General features: G+C 56.9%; 4 protein-coding genes across 4 annotated transcripts; 1 reads left to right on the top strand and 3 right to left on the bottom strand.

Moving 5' to 3' along the window:
* Positions 1-1,971, top strand: D7B24_004983 (uncharacterized protein; the record flags this gene model as incomplete). Its single annotated transcript, XM_028639146.1, has 1 exon — positions 1-1,971. One exon carries the CDS (start codon positions 1-3, stop codon positions 1,969-1,971), a length of 1,971 nt encoding a protein of 656 aa, XP_028499053.1.
* A 1,367-nt stretch (positions 1,972-3,338) lies between these two features.
* ISN1 (IMP 5'-nucleotidase) lies at positions 3,339-4,929 on the bottom strand (the record flags this gene model as incomplete). Its single annotated transcript, XM_028639145.1, has 4 exons — positions 3,339-4,438; positions 4,499-4,657; positions 4,788-4,823; positions 4,905-4,929. 4 exons carry the CDS (start codon positions 4,927-4,929, stop codon positions 3,339-3,341), a joined length of 1,320 nt encoding a protein of 439 aa, XP_028499052.1.
* A 1,151-nt stretch (positions 4,930-6,080) lies between these two features.
* Positions 6,081-9,835, bottom strand: D7B24_004981 (uncharacterized protein; the record flags this gene model as incomplete). The annotated part of the gene is made up of 8 exons (XM_028639144.1): positions 6,081-6,247; positions 6,316-6,442; positions 6,503-6,678; positions 6,729-8,596; positions 8,656-8,840; positions 8,921-9,387; positions 9,501-9,579; positions 9,746-9,835. 8 exons carry the CDS (start codon positions 9,833-9,835, stop codon positions 6,081-6,083), a joined length of 3,159 nt encoding a protein of 1,052 aa, XP_028499051.1.
* A 3,975-nt stretch (positions 9,836-13,810) lies between these two features.
* Positions 13,811-15,160, bottom strand: D7B24_004980 (uncharacterized protein; the record flags this gene model as incomplete). Its single annotated transcript, XM_028639143.1, has 3 exons — positions 13,811-14,746; positions 14,811-14,873; positions 14,981-15,160. The coding sequence occupies 3 exons, from the start codon at positions 15,158-15,160 to the stop codon at positions 13,811-13,813; spliced, it is 1,179 nt and encodes a 392-aa protein (XP_028499050.1).

The following is a 15,160-nucleotide window of genomic DNA, read 5'->3' as shown; positions in this document are numbered from 1 at the left end:
ATGCGACTGCCCAGGTCCTCCAGGTCGAACATGGCGAGGCTGCAACCCGACACCTTCCTGCCCCCGGGCGCTCGTACAAGCGATGCCCTGACTTTACCTGCCATTCGGCCGGCGAACCAGACCGACCTGAGCAGTAGCAGTCGCGAGTCGCTGTCGTCGCATTCCGTCGCCTCACCACTCTCCCTCCCTCTCTCGCGCGTCACAAGCCAGACGGGCTATTTCGACACCAAGATTACCAACACGTCCAGTTCCATCGGCTACTCTCCTCTCTCCTCAGGTGCCGTCCGTCACACACCCAACCTACAGAGCTTCCTCTCGCCGCAGGCCCAACCCGTTCAGTCCGTCCCCGGCCTCGAACACGCGTCTGTTCAGCGCCGTCACAGCAGCTTGTCGCCGCCCGTCAGCCGTGCGAGGTTGGACAGGAAGACCCTTTCGGCCGTGACCTCACCAAACATCCATCCCGCCTCCATGCATAGCGGCAATGCCTATGCCCTGTCCATCCCGTATTCGCAATCACAACCGCTCCCGAGGTCTAGCTCTGCCGATGCCTCATCGGCTTCTGCCGCCGCCCAGACGATTCGCCGCCTGACTCAGCAAAACAGCCGCATTCGCGAGGCCTGGGAGGCTGAGCGTAAATACATGGAGGCCAACCGCGAACGCATAGAGGAGGTGTACAAGGAGGAACGCGTCATCATGGAAGAAGAGCGAACCGAGTGGGACGCAGAGAAGAGTGCCATGCTCCAAGAGATCCAACAGCTCCAAGAACGTGTCGCAGGTCTCGAAAGTAACACTGTGCAACTTCAGGGCATGGTGCAGCGGCTAGAACTCGAACGCGCCGGAAAGGTCGCCGCTGTCAGCGTGGCCATCCCCGGCGTCCGCCCCGGTGGGGACGGTTCCACCGACTTCCCTCTCTCGCTCTCAAGCGCCAGTGCCTCGGCAACCGATGGACGCCACTCTCGTGGCATTGAACTCGCCGGCACGGCTCTCTCGAACTTCAACCCTCTCTATCCCTCATCACAACCATACCTCTTCGGCCCCGGCGGTTCACGTATCTCACCCTCCAAGCAACCCACGGTCACGACCTTTGTCCCTCTCGACCCCAACATGCAACCGATGAAGTCACCTACCGTCGATTTCCTCGCTTCTCCTACAAGCGAAGATGTGCCAGTCGTCGACATTCAGACGATTCACCCTGAACTCGAAGGAATCTCCGTCAGAGCACCCGCTGTTCAGAAGGAAACGTTCACCGACTCGGGGACCGATGACTCCAAAACGTCTTCACGTAATGCCTCACCACCTGGCGAGTCAGGTCTTCCGCTAGGCAGGCGGGCCTCGTCCAAGGACCACACTTTGCAGGTTCTGTCTGCTCCAGTCACGGACCGACTCGTCATGCATGCTGGCCACACTCCGAACCACTCTTTATCGCATTTGCCTACAGCCGCAGCAACTGAAACTGCCACCGTTGCAGGCGAAAGTACCAGCCCTACGCCCACTTTCGGGCAGACTAATCCGGCGCCAGCGTTGTCTCTTGACATTGGGGCGCTACGTCAACGGACTCGCAGAATTGAAGACTCGGTGGCTTTCGAGCTTGAAGCTTCGGCGGAGGAGCACCCTGAACCCATTCTGGAAGCGCCGATCGAAGACATTAAATTGAAGGGCCCTCTTATGATCCGCAACATTCCGGCGCATGATGAGATTTTCTTGAGGCGACTGTCAGAAAAGCTGGAGGATGTCAGCCGAGGGCAAGACTCAACACCAGTCTGTCTGCAGGACGATTTGGACGAAATAGCAGAGGAGCCGAAGGAGAAGGCCCAGGCTGGGCTCGAAAACAAGGGAGCCGGCGATGCCAGCGCGGTCACTGACCATGACAGCGAGTCCGAGTCGCCGAAAGACAAGGACGTGGAAGTCGACGTTCCCTTGAAACTCAAGAAGACAACAAATTTTGGTGCGCCGCTGGGCACTGCGTTTTAAGGGGAGAGTTGTTCGTCGATGACTGGGTTGCAAACAGATTTATCTTGACGCGCAACCCCTTTTGCGTTTCGATTTTCTTCGCTTGTCTCTTTCGCTATTCCCTTCCTCTCTCTTTTACGCACACACAAACACACACACATCTGCAGCTTCCGCAGTTGCACAACAACTTTCTTTTGTCACTTCACCTTGGGCTTTTCACATATCAGCAGGCGAACTGTTTTGGCGGCGACGGAATTAAGATGACGCAGAGAGCTTCCTGTCTGGTCGTCATCGAGTCGGTGGCAGGGTTCTCGACACACTATTTTTTTGTGGTTTTCATGCATGGGTAAAGGGTTGTCGGCACGCGGTTGGGCTGGCGGTATGGGCTTTGCTTTTCAAATTTTCGGCACAACACAATACCCCCCTTCACTTCATTTCTTATGCCAGACAGAACAAAGCTGGTTTTGGCCGGAACAGAAAAAACATGCCCACCTTGGCCAGGGGTGGCCGGCTGCCTATGGAGGAGCCGGCGGGATAGATAGATCATCTGGTAGAGCGGTAGATGAGGTAGACGGCGAGGGGCTGCCACCGAGACATGGCAAAGGAATACAACACTCGTACAAAGAAGACTCGTATGAAATACATCTCTTGGTCGGCACCGCGTCTCCTTGTGGCTTGTCTTTGGTCAATGGTCGGCTCCTTTTGACATCGAGTGACAGCCCTGTCTGAGCGTCGCAGCAGACCACGCGTCAAGTCTTTCTCCGATCCCGAGAATCACGGTCAAGGCAAACTCAAACCCTGACACAACAGCCACAGCAAGTTCGTCTGCCAGTGAGGAGATGACAGTGCTTGGCCATGTATCATCTTTGCAACAGCACAAATCACAGCGTGCGCGGGTCGAGTCGAGGTTCATCGAGGTTGCGGTCTTGAAATCGGGTACTAGACGAGCAGTAGGTACTAGATGGACAGCAGGCACTAGCTCTATTGTGGGCAAACTCGAGGCTACTCTTCGCGAGGCACATTCCCAGGGCCTCCCGACCAGGCGCAAAAAGCAGTTGATGCTTTTGACACCAAAAGTCTTTCCCGTTTCAGCAGCCTCGTTGACCTTGTCTGCGCAAGACAAATTGCCCTCCCGGGGGAACCCGATTTCTCTTTTGTCACGCGCCGTTCGCTACGCCGGCCGAACAGGAAGGAAGACGCGGGCATGGCGGCGCAACACCATTCTCAGGCGTTCAGCCCCGCCATGCCGTGGGCGGCATCGTCGAGAAGACCACACAGCCTTGGGCCCCGCCGGCATCCGTCCCATGCGCAGCCTCCTACGCGCACACGCGCGGCGGACGAGGCCGCAAGACTAGGCACAACGGCAGAGGACGGTTCGAACCACCACGTCACGCCTTGCCGTCCATCATGCCGGCAAGCTCATCCAGAAGCTCGACCGTCTCCGCCGGGCTCGCGATCCAGGCCGTGGTGCCGACACTGCGGGCCTTGAAGTCGTTGCTGCCAGCGCTGAGGAATTGGTCGCCGACGTGCAGCGTGTTCTCGCCGCGAATGGGCTCGCCGGCCGCGGCTCCGCCGCGGGACGCGAACCAGTTCTGGCAAACGGTGACGCCCCAGGACTTGTCGCCAATGTCGACAAAGACGTCGCGGCCGCCGTTGAAGGCGCAAAAGGGGATGCGGGCGCCGACGGGCGGGTGGGGTGCGCTGCGGTCGGCGCCTTCGGCGGCGTACCCGAGGGCGGAGAGCTCGAGAATCTTCTGCACGACGAGGACCGTCTCCTCGAGGGACTCGCGAGGGATGCGGACAGCCGGGTCGGTCGGGATGATGCCGACGGCGCGGTCCTTGCGGAGGATGGTGGCGGGCAGGTTCATGGAGCGGACGCAGTCGCGCAGGGCGGCTTCGGCGACGTCGAGGAGAGCGGCGATGCCGGCGTCGGACCAGGTCGCCATCTCGGGCGTGAGCCAGCGGTCGCGGGACACGGGCGCCAACAGGTGCGGGACGGTGGGGTCCAGCTCGAAGAGGTAGTTCGCCTCGCCACCCATGATGACGACGTTGCGCTTCTGCTCCTCCGACAGGGTGGTCGAGGCCGCCACGGCGTCGAGGAGACCGTAGAGCCGCTCGTGGTAACGGTCGGCCGTGGTGTAGCCGGCAGCCGTGACGATGCCAATCTTGACATCACGGCGGAGGAGATCAAGGAGGCGAGGCACGAGGGGGCTCGACGGCTCCAGGCACTGACCATCGTCGTAGAGGGTAACGTCTCCATCAAAGGTGGCGAGCTGAAGAGAACCCGAGGTGACGGCCATTGTCTGGGCCGTGTTGAGGACAAGACGGACGTCATTGAAGGATGGGGACACATAGCGCCGAGATGATATGTATCGCTTGCGATCCTGGTGATTGAAGGCCGCCTCAAGGGGCAGGCGTGTGAAGAATGGGCCGACCCCAGGGACGAGCATGGTCAGCTTGGAAGGAACCTTGTTTGGCTGTAGAGTGACTTGGAGGGCCATCATGTTAGCAACCTGTGCACATCGTGGATGTGTCACGTTTCACTCACTGTGGTCGTCGATCATGAGCTCGACGTCACGCATGATCTCGGCATACCGACGGTGAGCCTCCTCGGCCGTCCGCGCGAGACTCGTGCCGTTCGCATCAAGCACTCCCGTCGGCTGGGAGTAGAGAACAAAGGGAACAGCCAGAAGACCCTTGATCCATTCTGAAAGATGTGTGCGTCAGTCATGGGACGGTTCGGAGCCCTGTTGCTGGTGTAGGCAAAAGAACACAGCTGGATGGGATGACCTGGCCGCCTAGGCGGGGCAAATTCAAGGTGGCACAAGGATTCGTACCTATGAACTGGTCTCTCCTGTGCGTCTTGAGGGCATCTTGATGTCACGTCAGTTTCGTGGACGCGCTGCTTTGAAGGGAGGACTATCGGGCCTCGAGCACGCTGTGGCTGCACTCACATTCAACCCTGTATCTGGTCGTCATGTTGTTGTGTTGGTTATGAGGAGGGCAGGGGCGAAGGTGGCCTCGCGAGCCGGTAAAGAGGACGAGTAAGAATGGGTAGAAGGCTCTACTGTGTGCCAGACCCCAGAGTCAATCGTTCAGCAAAAAAGAGAGCCCAGTGGTATTGATTTCTCGTGAGTCCCTTATGGTGAGAAAGATAAGTTGGGAATGACTGGTCGTTACTTCGGTCTAGAGCCATGTGACCGTGGCTGTGGTCCACCGCTGCTTGGTCTCACCTTCGGACCCCGCCGGTGACCGCCCCAATGTTGTGTAGTGGCATTCGGTCGAGCCCAACTGGGTGCAGCTGGAGCCCCCTCCTCCTGTCCTGACTCGAGCGAAGACGTATCGCAAGACGCCCATCCCATCACTCTGGTTTTCGTTGGTCATCATCTTATCTATGCCTGGTCCATCACTGCGACCTGCGAGCTTATAGCACAACGAAGAACGGAATGATGTGTGAACTTTCTTTGTTTTTTACTTTGATTCGTGCAATGGTGCTGGGCTGGGCTGGGCTGGGGGAGGGGAGGGGGGGGGGTAAGGGGGCGGGGAATAACTACTCGATCAACTCAACTCCTCCATCGGCACGACACTTCCAAACCAGGGGCCGGTTGCCACGTCTTCCGGCCACCACGGTGACATCTGTACGCAGAGCGACCCAGATGCCTGTCTATCTTGCTTCCTTGCACGTCTTTCCTACTACTCAGCCATCCTCGAACCTCGACGACGTGCGATCAGTCCTCACACTTGCCACAACGGGCGATAACCCAATCCAACAGATCATTTCGCGTGAGCAAAGGCTGTCCGTTGCTTACCCTTTCGTATGGACTCACAACCCGCTCTCTGCGGCTTGTGTTTTTGCCCCCGGGGACTGTACCACCGAAACTCGTCCACGACGCCTGCAGCGCACTAGGCATGCCGCTTTTCCCCCCTTTGCCCTTGCACGACTGTAGGACCAGACGTCGAGGGCCATCGGAAGGCGTGTATGAGAGGAGCTCACAATCGCCGTCTGAACCAAAAACGCCGTGCTCTCCTTGCCATGAGCCACCAACGCCGCGGCGGGTTATGCGAGGAACGCAATGCCATCCAGCACGGTGTCTGTGCAAGACCCAGGCTTCATGTTGCATGCTACATTACTAAGCCACGCTTCCGTTAGCCGTCGCAGCGACCTGCTGTTGCGCGATGAGCTGCGCTTGGGCGTTTTCGCTGGCCTTCGCCATGATGCCCTGGAGGGCCGCCTGGTCTTCCGCAGATAGGTGAGACGCAAGCGATGCGTAGAACTGGGGCTGTTCAGACTCAAGTTCTACCAAAATGTCAGTATCATAGCCGGCCTCTTTGGGGGTTGGTAGGCACGGTGGAAGGGGAGCATACTCATCAGGGTGCCGCTGAACAACTGATACGGGTCGAGCTTGTCGAGGGGAGACTCTAGCAGCACGCTGTCTTCGCCAAGGTCATCCTCGCTCTCAGCTTCCTCGAGGCCGCGGCTGAACTTTTGTGCCTGTGCGACCCGTCAGTCTTGTCCAAAGTGTGAAAGCGCAGTAGCCTGCTTCGGGCTCACCTCATCGTTGAGGAACTCAAGATATGCCGTGCTCTCATCGCGGGCCTCGCCAGTCTCTTCGGCCTCGGGGCCTTCCTCGGCGTTCCAGTTGGCCTCATCGTCGCCCCAATCGTCGTCGTCACCGTACTCGTAGTTGCCCTCGAGGTGGTAGTCATCCCTGAGCGCCTCCTCGCGGTCTGCTTCATCGTCAGTCAGGAGGTTCCGCAAGTGTGTCAAGTCAACTCACTCTTCATAGCGGAGGGCAGGGTCTTGAACAGCTCCGTGATTCCCTGCAGCAGCCTGGGCCATCCGACGGACACGCTTTGTGGAACCTGGTCAGGGGGGAGGCTGAGAAGGGCAGAGATGGCGACAATGCAGAGCTTCTTGTCGTGAACCCTGGAGAAGGTGGGCATGCTGCCGAACCAGAGGCTGAAGAAGCGGTTGGTCCAGTCCTTGGCCTCGAGGAACTGAAGAGTCAGGATAGGGTTGTAGTGAATAGCGTTGATGACCAGCTCCATGAGGTGAATCTTGTACGCCTTGATCTTGACATCTGTAGCCGTCAGGACCGACATGGCGAACTCGATGAAGCGAAGCACATAGTTATCAATGTGGCCACGAAGGTTCAGCATGAGGGCTTCCGCCAGCTTGCATGCGCAAATGCGGTCCACGCCGCCGACCTTGGCGTCGGAGAACATGTCCGAAATCATGGAAAACAGCGCCTCCACGTACTCCTGCTTCTGGATCAGGTGCGGCGCACCGTACTGGACAAAGTTGTCGAGGGCAGGCAGCATGTCCTCAAGATAAAGCTCAGCGCCAGCCTTGAAGGTCGCATGGATGAGCTCAAAAGCCTGCCACATGGTCGGCGAGATGGACTTGGCAGCAAAGGTGCAGCTGTCGATGATCTCGAAAATCTCGTTGTAAAGGTCGTAGAGCTTGTTCTCGAGGGTGACCTGAATGACGGGCATCAGGATGGCCTCAATGTGAAGCAAAACGTCGGGGGTACTCTCCAGCGTCAGGATGAGAGTGCCAATAGTCTGCAGCACACCCAGCGCGGTGATGGACTTCTCGTCGAGATAGTCGCCAAAATCGTCATCGCCGCCCTCGTTGCGGTTCTTGTCGAGGACCTCACGAACTATCCTCAGGTACGTGTCCCTAAGCTGCTCGCTGAGAGCCACAGCAAAAGGCGTCAGCTCTGTGGCGAAGACCTCGACAAAGTCCTCCATGACGTTCGCAAGGGCATCGATATCGGCCTCATTGGCAAGCTTCAAAAGCTGCTGCATGATCGTAGGGATACTCTGCTGCATGCTGGTTCGGATGATGTCGTGGCGAATGAGAGGCTGGAGGGCCAGCGCGGCCGTTACTCGAACAGGCAGATCAGGGTCGGCCATGCAGTCAAGGATATGGCGGTAAATGGTGAGCAGGTTGTTCTGATCCTGGAAGTTGAGCTGCTCAAACTTCTCCACGGTATCGCAGGCGCGAGCGCGCAGGTAGCCCTGGGAGCTGGTGAAGTCGGGGAAGACGTATCGCACGAGGAAATACTCAACTTGGTCGGCGATGGGGCTCTTCTTGCCCAGGATGACAGGCGCCAGGGTCCCAATCATCCGCAGAGCACCTTCCTTGGCGATGTGGTTCTTCTTGTCGTCGGGCGCCTGCTCGTACTCGTTCACGACGGCGTTGACAAACTTGAGAATCTCGAATGTCTGCTTCCTGCGGTTTTTGGTGAGGCCAATCAGGAAGTTCGTGGCGGCGACATCGGGCGCAGAAGCCTCCTCGTAGAAGTTGAGCTTTCTGTGGAGATATTCGTCGGGCTCCTCCTGGAACTTCTCGACATCCTCCTCGGACAGGCAAAGCACAGGGAATACGAAGTGGGTAACAAGGTTCTGCAAATGCGGCTTGAGGTGATCCCACATCTCCTTGGGACGGACGGATTCGTCAAGGAAAACGAGGGTATAGGTCAGGCATGGTCGGCTCAGCCAGGCTGTCTTGGCCACCCATTTCTCAATCTCCGCGAGGTAATGCTTTAAGATCTCCGGAGCGATCGTTGTAGAGAACTCCTTCGCGAACTGCATCTGGCCGTCGTCCTTGGAACCCGCGACTGACTGTGTGTTGCCGTGTCTGCAAGGGTTAGTTGGCCCTGTGATGACCAAGTGCGCTGGAGGGGGCGGCTTGCTTACCGGATAAAGAGACGGTTGAGGTTGAAGTATGCCCACTTCTTGGCCTTCCACCAGTGATGCTTCTCGCGATCAAAGGAATCCTCTACCATAGCGCTGGCGGGAATGGCCTTGGAGACGGTATTCAGGAAGACGGTGCACCACGCGATGTTGTTCTGCTGCTGGCGCAGGAAGGCAGACAGCTCGAGCTGCAGCCATGGTTAGCCTGGTGCACGAGAGAGAGACCACGGCGGAGATAAAGAAGGGAGAAACGGTAAGGGCTGCCTACCCAGGTTGCGTGCTTGTACGCCTTGAGGGCAAGGTGCAGCATCTCGCCAGCCTCATCGCTCTCCTGTGTGACGAGCTCATTGCAAATGGTCAGGAGGCGGGGGAAGCTGAGCTCAATGATCTTATCAAAATGAACACGGCTTTCATTGTCGGAAGATCGGAAACGCCAGGCGCGGCAGATGGCGAGCAGGCACTGGAGGCCAGCAAGGACAGAGGGGGCGTTATTCGTGTTGAGAAGTTCCGTGGTGTAGTCCATGAAATTGGGCCACTTGTCGGGAAAGTCGAAGTGCAGGATCCTCTGCAGCACAGGAATAAGCTGCTGGCGCACACCTCCCTGGGAGGCGGCCATGATGGGAAGTAGCCGATCGCGGAAGCGCGCCTTTTCATCTTCGGGTATCAAGGCCTCGCTGGCGTACTGGTCGGTTTTCGCCCATGATCGGTTGACCCGGTTCTTGACGTAGATGACAGCTGGAAGTAACAGACAATGTCAGAAAGCACAACACCGAGGGGTAAAGCAGTCCGAGAAACAAAGATTTCGAATCGTCAAGGACGGAGGGGCATGATGTCAGAGGAGAACCTACTCGATAGTCGCACACTGTTGTCTTGCTCTGCCTGAAGGATATCGAGGGCCACGTCCATAAAACCGGGCTGCTCCTCAATCTACACGAAGGACGAAAAGCGTCAGCGAGCTGCAACATGATGAAAGGCCATAATGCATGGTCTTGTGAGCGCGACAAGGGCCGTTGTCACTCATCGCGTCGCGGGTCCCGAGGGGAGGAGGGGCAAAGGGGGGATTTTGTTGATGTCGGTCAGGGCAGGCGCATACCTGCTTCAGCTGCAACTCAGCCCTCCGTCTGGTGTCGGCATCGGGATCCAAGCTGGCCAGGAGGAGGCCGCGGATCGCCGTTGTGTCCATCGTGGGCGGGTTTCTGGACGGGTCTTTCTGAAAGGAGCGATGTTGGAGGGGTGAAGGAGGGGAGGGGGGGGGGTCTCCAGAAGAGGATGGATTATGGTCGGGTGCGAGATGGTCGTGCGGCGATAGTCACAAAATTTTGGGCGGCGAGCAAGCACGGGGTGCGGTGCGTCGAGTAAATGGCGGGGCATTCAGAGAATCCAGGGATCCCAGGGTTGAGGGCGATGGGGGTACTTGTGCGGTGCTGCATCAGAACGCTGTTCGTCATGTACCTTGACCTCCCCAGACAGGGCAAACGAGGCAGGCAAGGACGACAGGGAATCTAAACTACAAAGAGGGGGGTGGAGAACACCTAATAGGCGGCAGGCTTATGGAGGGCTTCAGAAGGAAAGACACCTGTAGGGATCCGCGTCAGCAGCCGGGCACGCCCACTGTTATTGGGCTCTGTAGCGGATTGAGCGCGTGATGGCGAAGGGGAACAGATGTTCAGGTACCTACACCTTCCAGCGTCTTGCTGTCTGTAGGTATTCAGGCTTGTCCTCGACCGATACTGCAAACCGCACCAGTGCTGTCTGGGATACTTTTTCATCAATTCCCCCTTCCATTTAACAAAAGCACATGTTTATCACTTCGTCTCAACACCGATGGTAGCACAACAGGGACCAGCCCCGGCACAATTGGTAGACGAGCAATGAGAATACGCCGGTACCTCACGTCAAACATTGACAGGGTACGTCACAGGTACACTGGCCAAACGTGTTGTGAATTCAGCTTCGCTTTGGGGTCTCTCTTGACCATTTAGCGCTGACCAAAAGCGTCTGCTCTATTAGTGCAAATACCTATCCCCAGTTGAACCAGCCGCCGATGGATTTGGCGACTCGTGCCCGTCTACTCGGGCTGAAAGCGAGGGGCCATGAAATTTGGTGGTTGACCAAGGTGGACGGATCTAAGTAGTCCGATATGGCGTGGGCGGTGTGCTTCAGCTGCGCTCGCAACCTTCCCCAGTAAAGGTTGCCCCCTAAATGTCCCTGCTTGTTGCTACCCAAGGTCCCTGGCTTTCATCTGCCAAAGGTTCAACAGGATGTAGATGCCGTGTTCAACGCCCTGTTCCTTGACTGGATCAATCGTATGGGCATCTGTCACCATACCAAAAGAGACCGTGACATGTCCAGACTTGAATCGTCACTAGCAAACTGACCTTGCCATTATGCTGCCCAGAAAACAGGGCATGACAACACCTGCAGTGGGGGGTGACGGCTCCCCTCCCCCAATCTTGAGACTGAGGTACACACGCACATCTAGCTACCCACACTGCCTGGCACTTGACCCCTCCATTCCATCAGGCTCCCTCTCCTCCGTATTGCAGATGAGAGCCTGAGTCATCGTCACTCAGAGGTAGGGCGACCGAGCTGAATGCGCAACTATTAACATCTCATAGCCGGCTCCGATGTGCCTACTGCATTAGGTACGCACAGCAGCGGCAGAGAAGCATTCCACGCATCTGCCGATTCCAGTCTCCACCTCGCCCAGGCGGCCCGGCAATGATCCCCTTTTTGCCTACCTAGGTACCTTGCCTCTACCCTGACCGCCTGCCTTTCCTGTGACTCTCCACCCCCGCCCAGACTGGATTCTTCGCTGGCGCCCTTGGGCCACACAATCTTTTCACCGCCAGGGCAGCGGGGCATGACACTGGTACGCCCCATCTCTCACGACAAGGGTGTTCCGCCCTCTTGCCCTCATTCTGCCTGCTGCCCTCCACTTTCTGTATGCACATGATGGAAGCCATATTTGTGTGAGCGTAGAATGCAAGAGGACGACAAAGCCAAAACAGCTGTGATCAAGCGTGTTGCCACGTGGGTGTTACATCTATCCCTCACCATGGTGAGTTCGAAATGGCCAATTCGCCAGTTGTCCTTGCCATTCCCCAGACCTGATGTACTTAACACATCAAAAGTCCTCGGGTACCAGTTGGTACTCATCTCCTGCTCTTAAATCTTGCCTGTGCATCAATCAAGGGTGGTCAGCCCATGAGATACCGTGTCACTTCGCATAGCTGATACTAACGTGCATCATTTGTACTCCACATTGTGAAGTAGCCGTAGGTCCTCAGGAGTCATGCCATGCTCAGTGGCTCGAATGGGCTCCAAATTTGGTTATAGTTTACATGCACAGTGCTTGCAGATCGTATGGATCGATAAATGATGCTCCAGTTCCTATCAAATCAAGCCCGCTATCTTCACACATCCTCCTTCTCCTGGGTAGTGTCAATGATGCTCGGCGTGACATCTGGAGCATCATGCTCCGATACTGAATGCCAGCACCCTCCAACAGGGGACAGTGTGCGTTCCTAGGCAACGACTTCCAGTCCAGAGATCCATGCGAAGGTAGAATGCGGCTTACTTCACTGTTCCGTGTCATTCGAAGATTCATCGATCTGGTTTTGACGAGTGCGGTTGCGTAGTGCTGGTTCGAAGAGCCGAGGCAAGGCATGAATCATTGATAGGCGTCCCATCCGTGGTACAGAATCATCCCGACGAGATTGATTGCTCAATTCACAGTGTGGCCGTCCCGGGCTGCGTTGCGGTCCAGACTCGCTTCGACTTGTGGGAGGGACAGCTCAGTCCCGTCTTGAACCAGGCTCGGGGGGTTGTGCGTCGTGTTCAGCATGTTCGGCCAGGCTTGAGACGACCCACACCGTAAGACGAGTGTTCAATAGAGACCAGAGAACAGTCCAAGACGAATGCGTAGGCAAACCTCCAAACCCGCAATCTTACCTATATCCAGTAAACTCGAGTTGAAATGCGCGCTCTGGCTTGCGCAGCGCATTCAGTGAAACAAAGTTACACGGCAAGTGATACTGCCTTTGCAATGGCTACTGCTGTAAGGTAGGCATGCCGCCCAAGCCTATTTGCTCATTTCTTGCGTTGCTGGTGACGGGGCCAGGCATTTGGAGTTGACGAGCCGGGCGAATGAGGCTGAGCGGGGGGAGATAGGCCCCATATATCCGGGGAGTATGCTGAACCAAACGACTTCCAGGGAAATTGCGATCTGTACTGTTGATTGAGCAAGAAATGGGCGGCACGTCTGTCGAGTTAGGAGCGATGATGGTCAAAGAACAGGGGAAAATCGCAGTCCACACGGCAGATCCAGAAAGAGAGGCGTTGTATGGTTTGATGAAACGAGTCCTTTGTAAGGTTCACAAGTATATACAAGCTCCAGGGAACTCACCTCGCTGTCCGGATGTCGGCCTCACCGTTCTATGAAACAAATCAAAAACACAGAATTGTCCAGGTACTCCGGTAAGCCCAGTGAAATAGAACGAACGTCAATGAAACCCAGGCGAGAATCATGAGGCAACCGACATCACGGGTCCTGTTTTGGGTAGGATTTTCGGACAGCGAGGCGCTCCGATAAAACATAAAATGTACCACCCCGGTTCATTTGAGAGTGTCGTAAGCTTCTTTCCTTTTCCGGGCTCCAAGTCGTTCGTGCGGTAAGGAAAAAGTGTGCGGAAAGTACTCCAGCTTGCCGGTTGGCATTCATCCAGCCGAAGCACGCAAATACCAAGTCGTAGTCCCCATCCATATATGCAAGTCGTCAAAAGGTCCATGAGTATGCCAGGTTGAGTCCATTCTTGGCGAAAATATCCAGGCATGAGTGAAAAGTAAACGAGAAAGGCTCCGTCCAATTACTGGGTTGTCCGGGAAAGGTGAGAAGGAAGATAACCCGAAGGGCATGAGGACCAAACCCTCAGAAGCGGATGGTGCAAACTTGCAGCAATTCTCCAAAGGTAACGGACGTTACAACTGAAATCCTGGCTTCTATCCGGAAAGAAACAAATGATCATGGGAGCCGACGCCGTGGAAATGGAACGGGATCCCAGGTCATACGGGATCTCACAGTCAAAAACGGGCAGACCCATGGGAAAGAAATCTCATGAGACCAAAATCGACAAGTCTGGGCTGCTCCGGTACGAACTCATCGGCGAGAGGCTCGGTGCCTATCGGTTGGTTCCCTCTCGCGACGAGAATGAGATGCTGCACTGCTGGCCATTTGAGTACTGGAAGACGAAGAAGCGGCGGCGCGCGGGGTAGGATTGGAAGCATACTGTTGTCCTTGGGCGGAGCTGAAGGCCTGGGGTGCACCTGCGGGGGAAGCTACATAATCAGACGGTTTTCGGGTAGAGGTTAGGGGATTCGGTGAAGACGCACCGCGACCATATATCGTGTCTGGGGCCTGTGCCTGAGAAGAGCCGTAGCTCGCGGCAGCCTGCTGCTGAGGGTAGTAACCTGGAGCACCGCCATAAGCGGCGGCAGCCTGCTGTCCATAAGCCTGTCCGGGACCAGGCGCAGTGGCAGCGGGAATGCGCTGACCCGCTTGAGAGCTACCATAGGGATCATTGTACTGCTGGCGCATGGCTGAGTTGACCGAGTTCACACTGACGTTGGTGTATGGGATGTCCGGTGGTCCGTACGAGGCGGTCTGTGAAGCAGGATACCTTGGGTCCGGCTGCGGAGAGTATGTAGCATTCTGGGGAGGGTACTGGTAGCCACCAGTTGAGCCATAGCTGGATTGCACGGAGGCGTGCGCAGAGCCGCCGCCCTGTGACGGGTAGGAGCCCGAGTTTCCTGAGTAGCCTGGAGCTTGGGATCCTGGGTATCTGGGAGCATCATAGGGGTCACGACCATCTGAGTATCCTCCAGCGGTTTCGGTAGTGGGGCCAAAGTGCTGTCGGGCATTGTGGGTGGCCGAGTCACGGTACCCTAGGATGGGCGAGTTAGAATGTCTTGAAGGCTGGCCCTTCGCACTCTTTGAGGCCAAGGTACCTGCTGTGCTTGGGGCATTGCGGGAAGCCTGCTGCCGCCGTTCTGCCTCCCACCGAGCTGAGTCGGCCTTCAAATCATCAATCATAGCCTGTGCCCCGTCAGCGTATGTCCCTGCCGACAACAAGATGGGCGGGGGAAGAGCGACGACTCACTGTCGTCAGATTCCGGTAGGCTGTGATGTAGTAGCCTTGGACGGCCTGGCCTGTTTGGGGGTTCTGTAGGGAGGCTTGTCAGCACGAGGTCCGACACCGTCAGATCGACCCGTGTCGTGCGATGCACGGCGAAGACGGTTGTCGCTAACTCGCCATGTGGAAGAGCGTACCTCGTAGTGACCAGGTCGGACGAGTGCATCGTTTCCGAGGTAGCGGCAGATGTCGGCGGTGATGACTTCTCGATCAATGCCGTCCCTCGGAACGAAGTACTCGTTGGAGCGGCTGCTGGCAGTGGAAGCGCCGACGCCGCTTGACTGAGGCGCGCCGCCTCGTGGTTGCCTTGACGCCAT

This window comes from Verticillium nonalfalfae (assembly GCF_003724135.2).
Source record: "Verticillium nonalfalfae strain VnAa140/NRRL 66861 chromosome Unknown scaffold_3, whole genome shotgun sequence".
In the NCBI taxonomy this organism is placed as follows: Eukaryota; Fungi; Ascomycota; class Sordariomycetes; order Glomerellales; family Plectosphaerellaceae; genus Verticillium; species Verticillium nonalfalfae.
The sequence above is the reverse complement of the archived record's forward strand: the minus strand, read 5'-3'. Positions and strand labels throughout refer to the sequence as shown.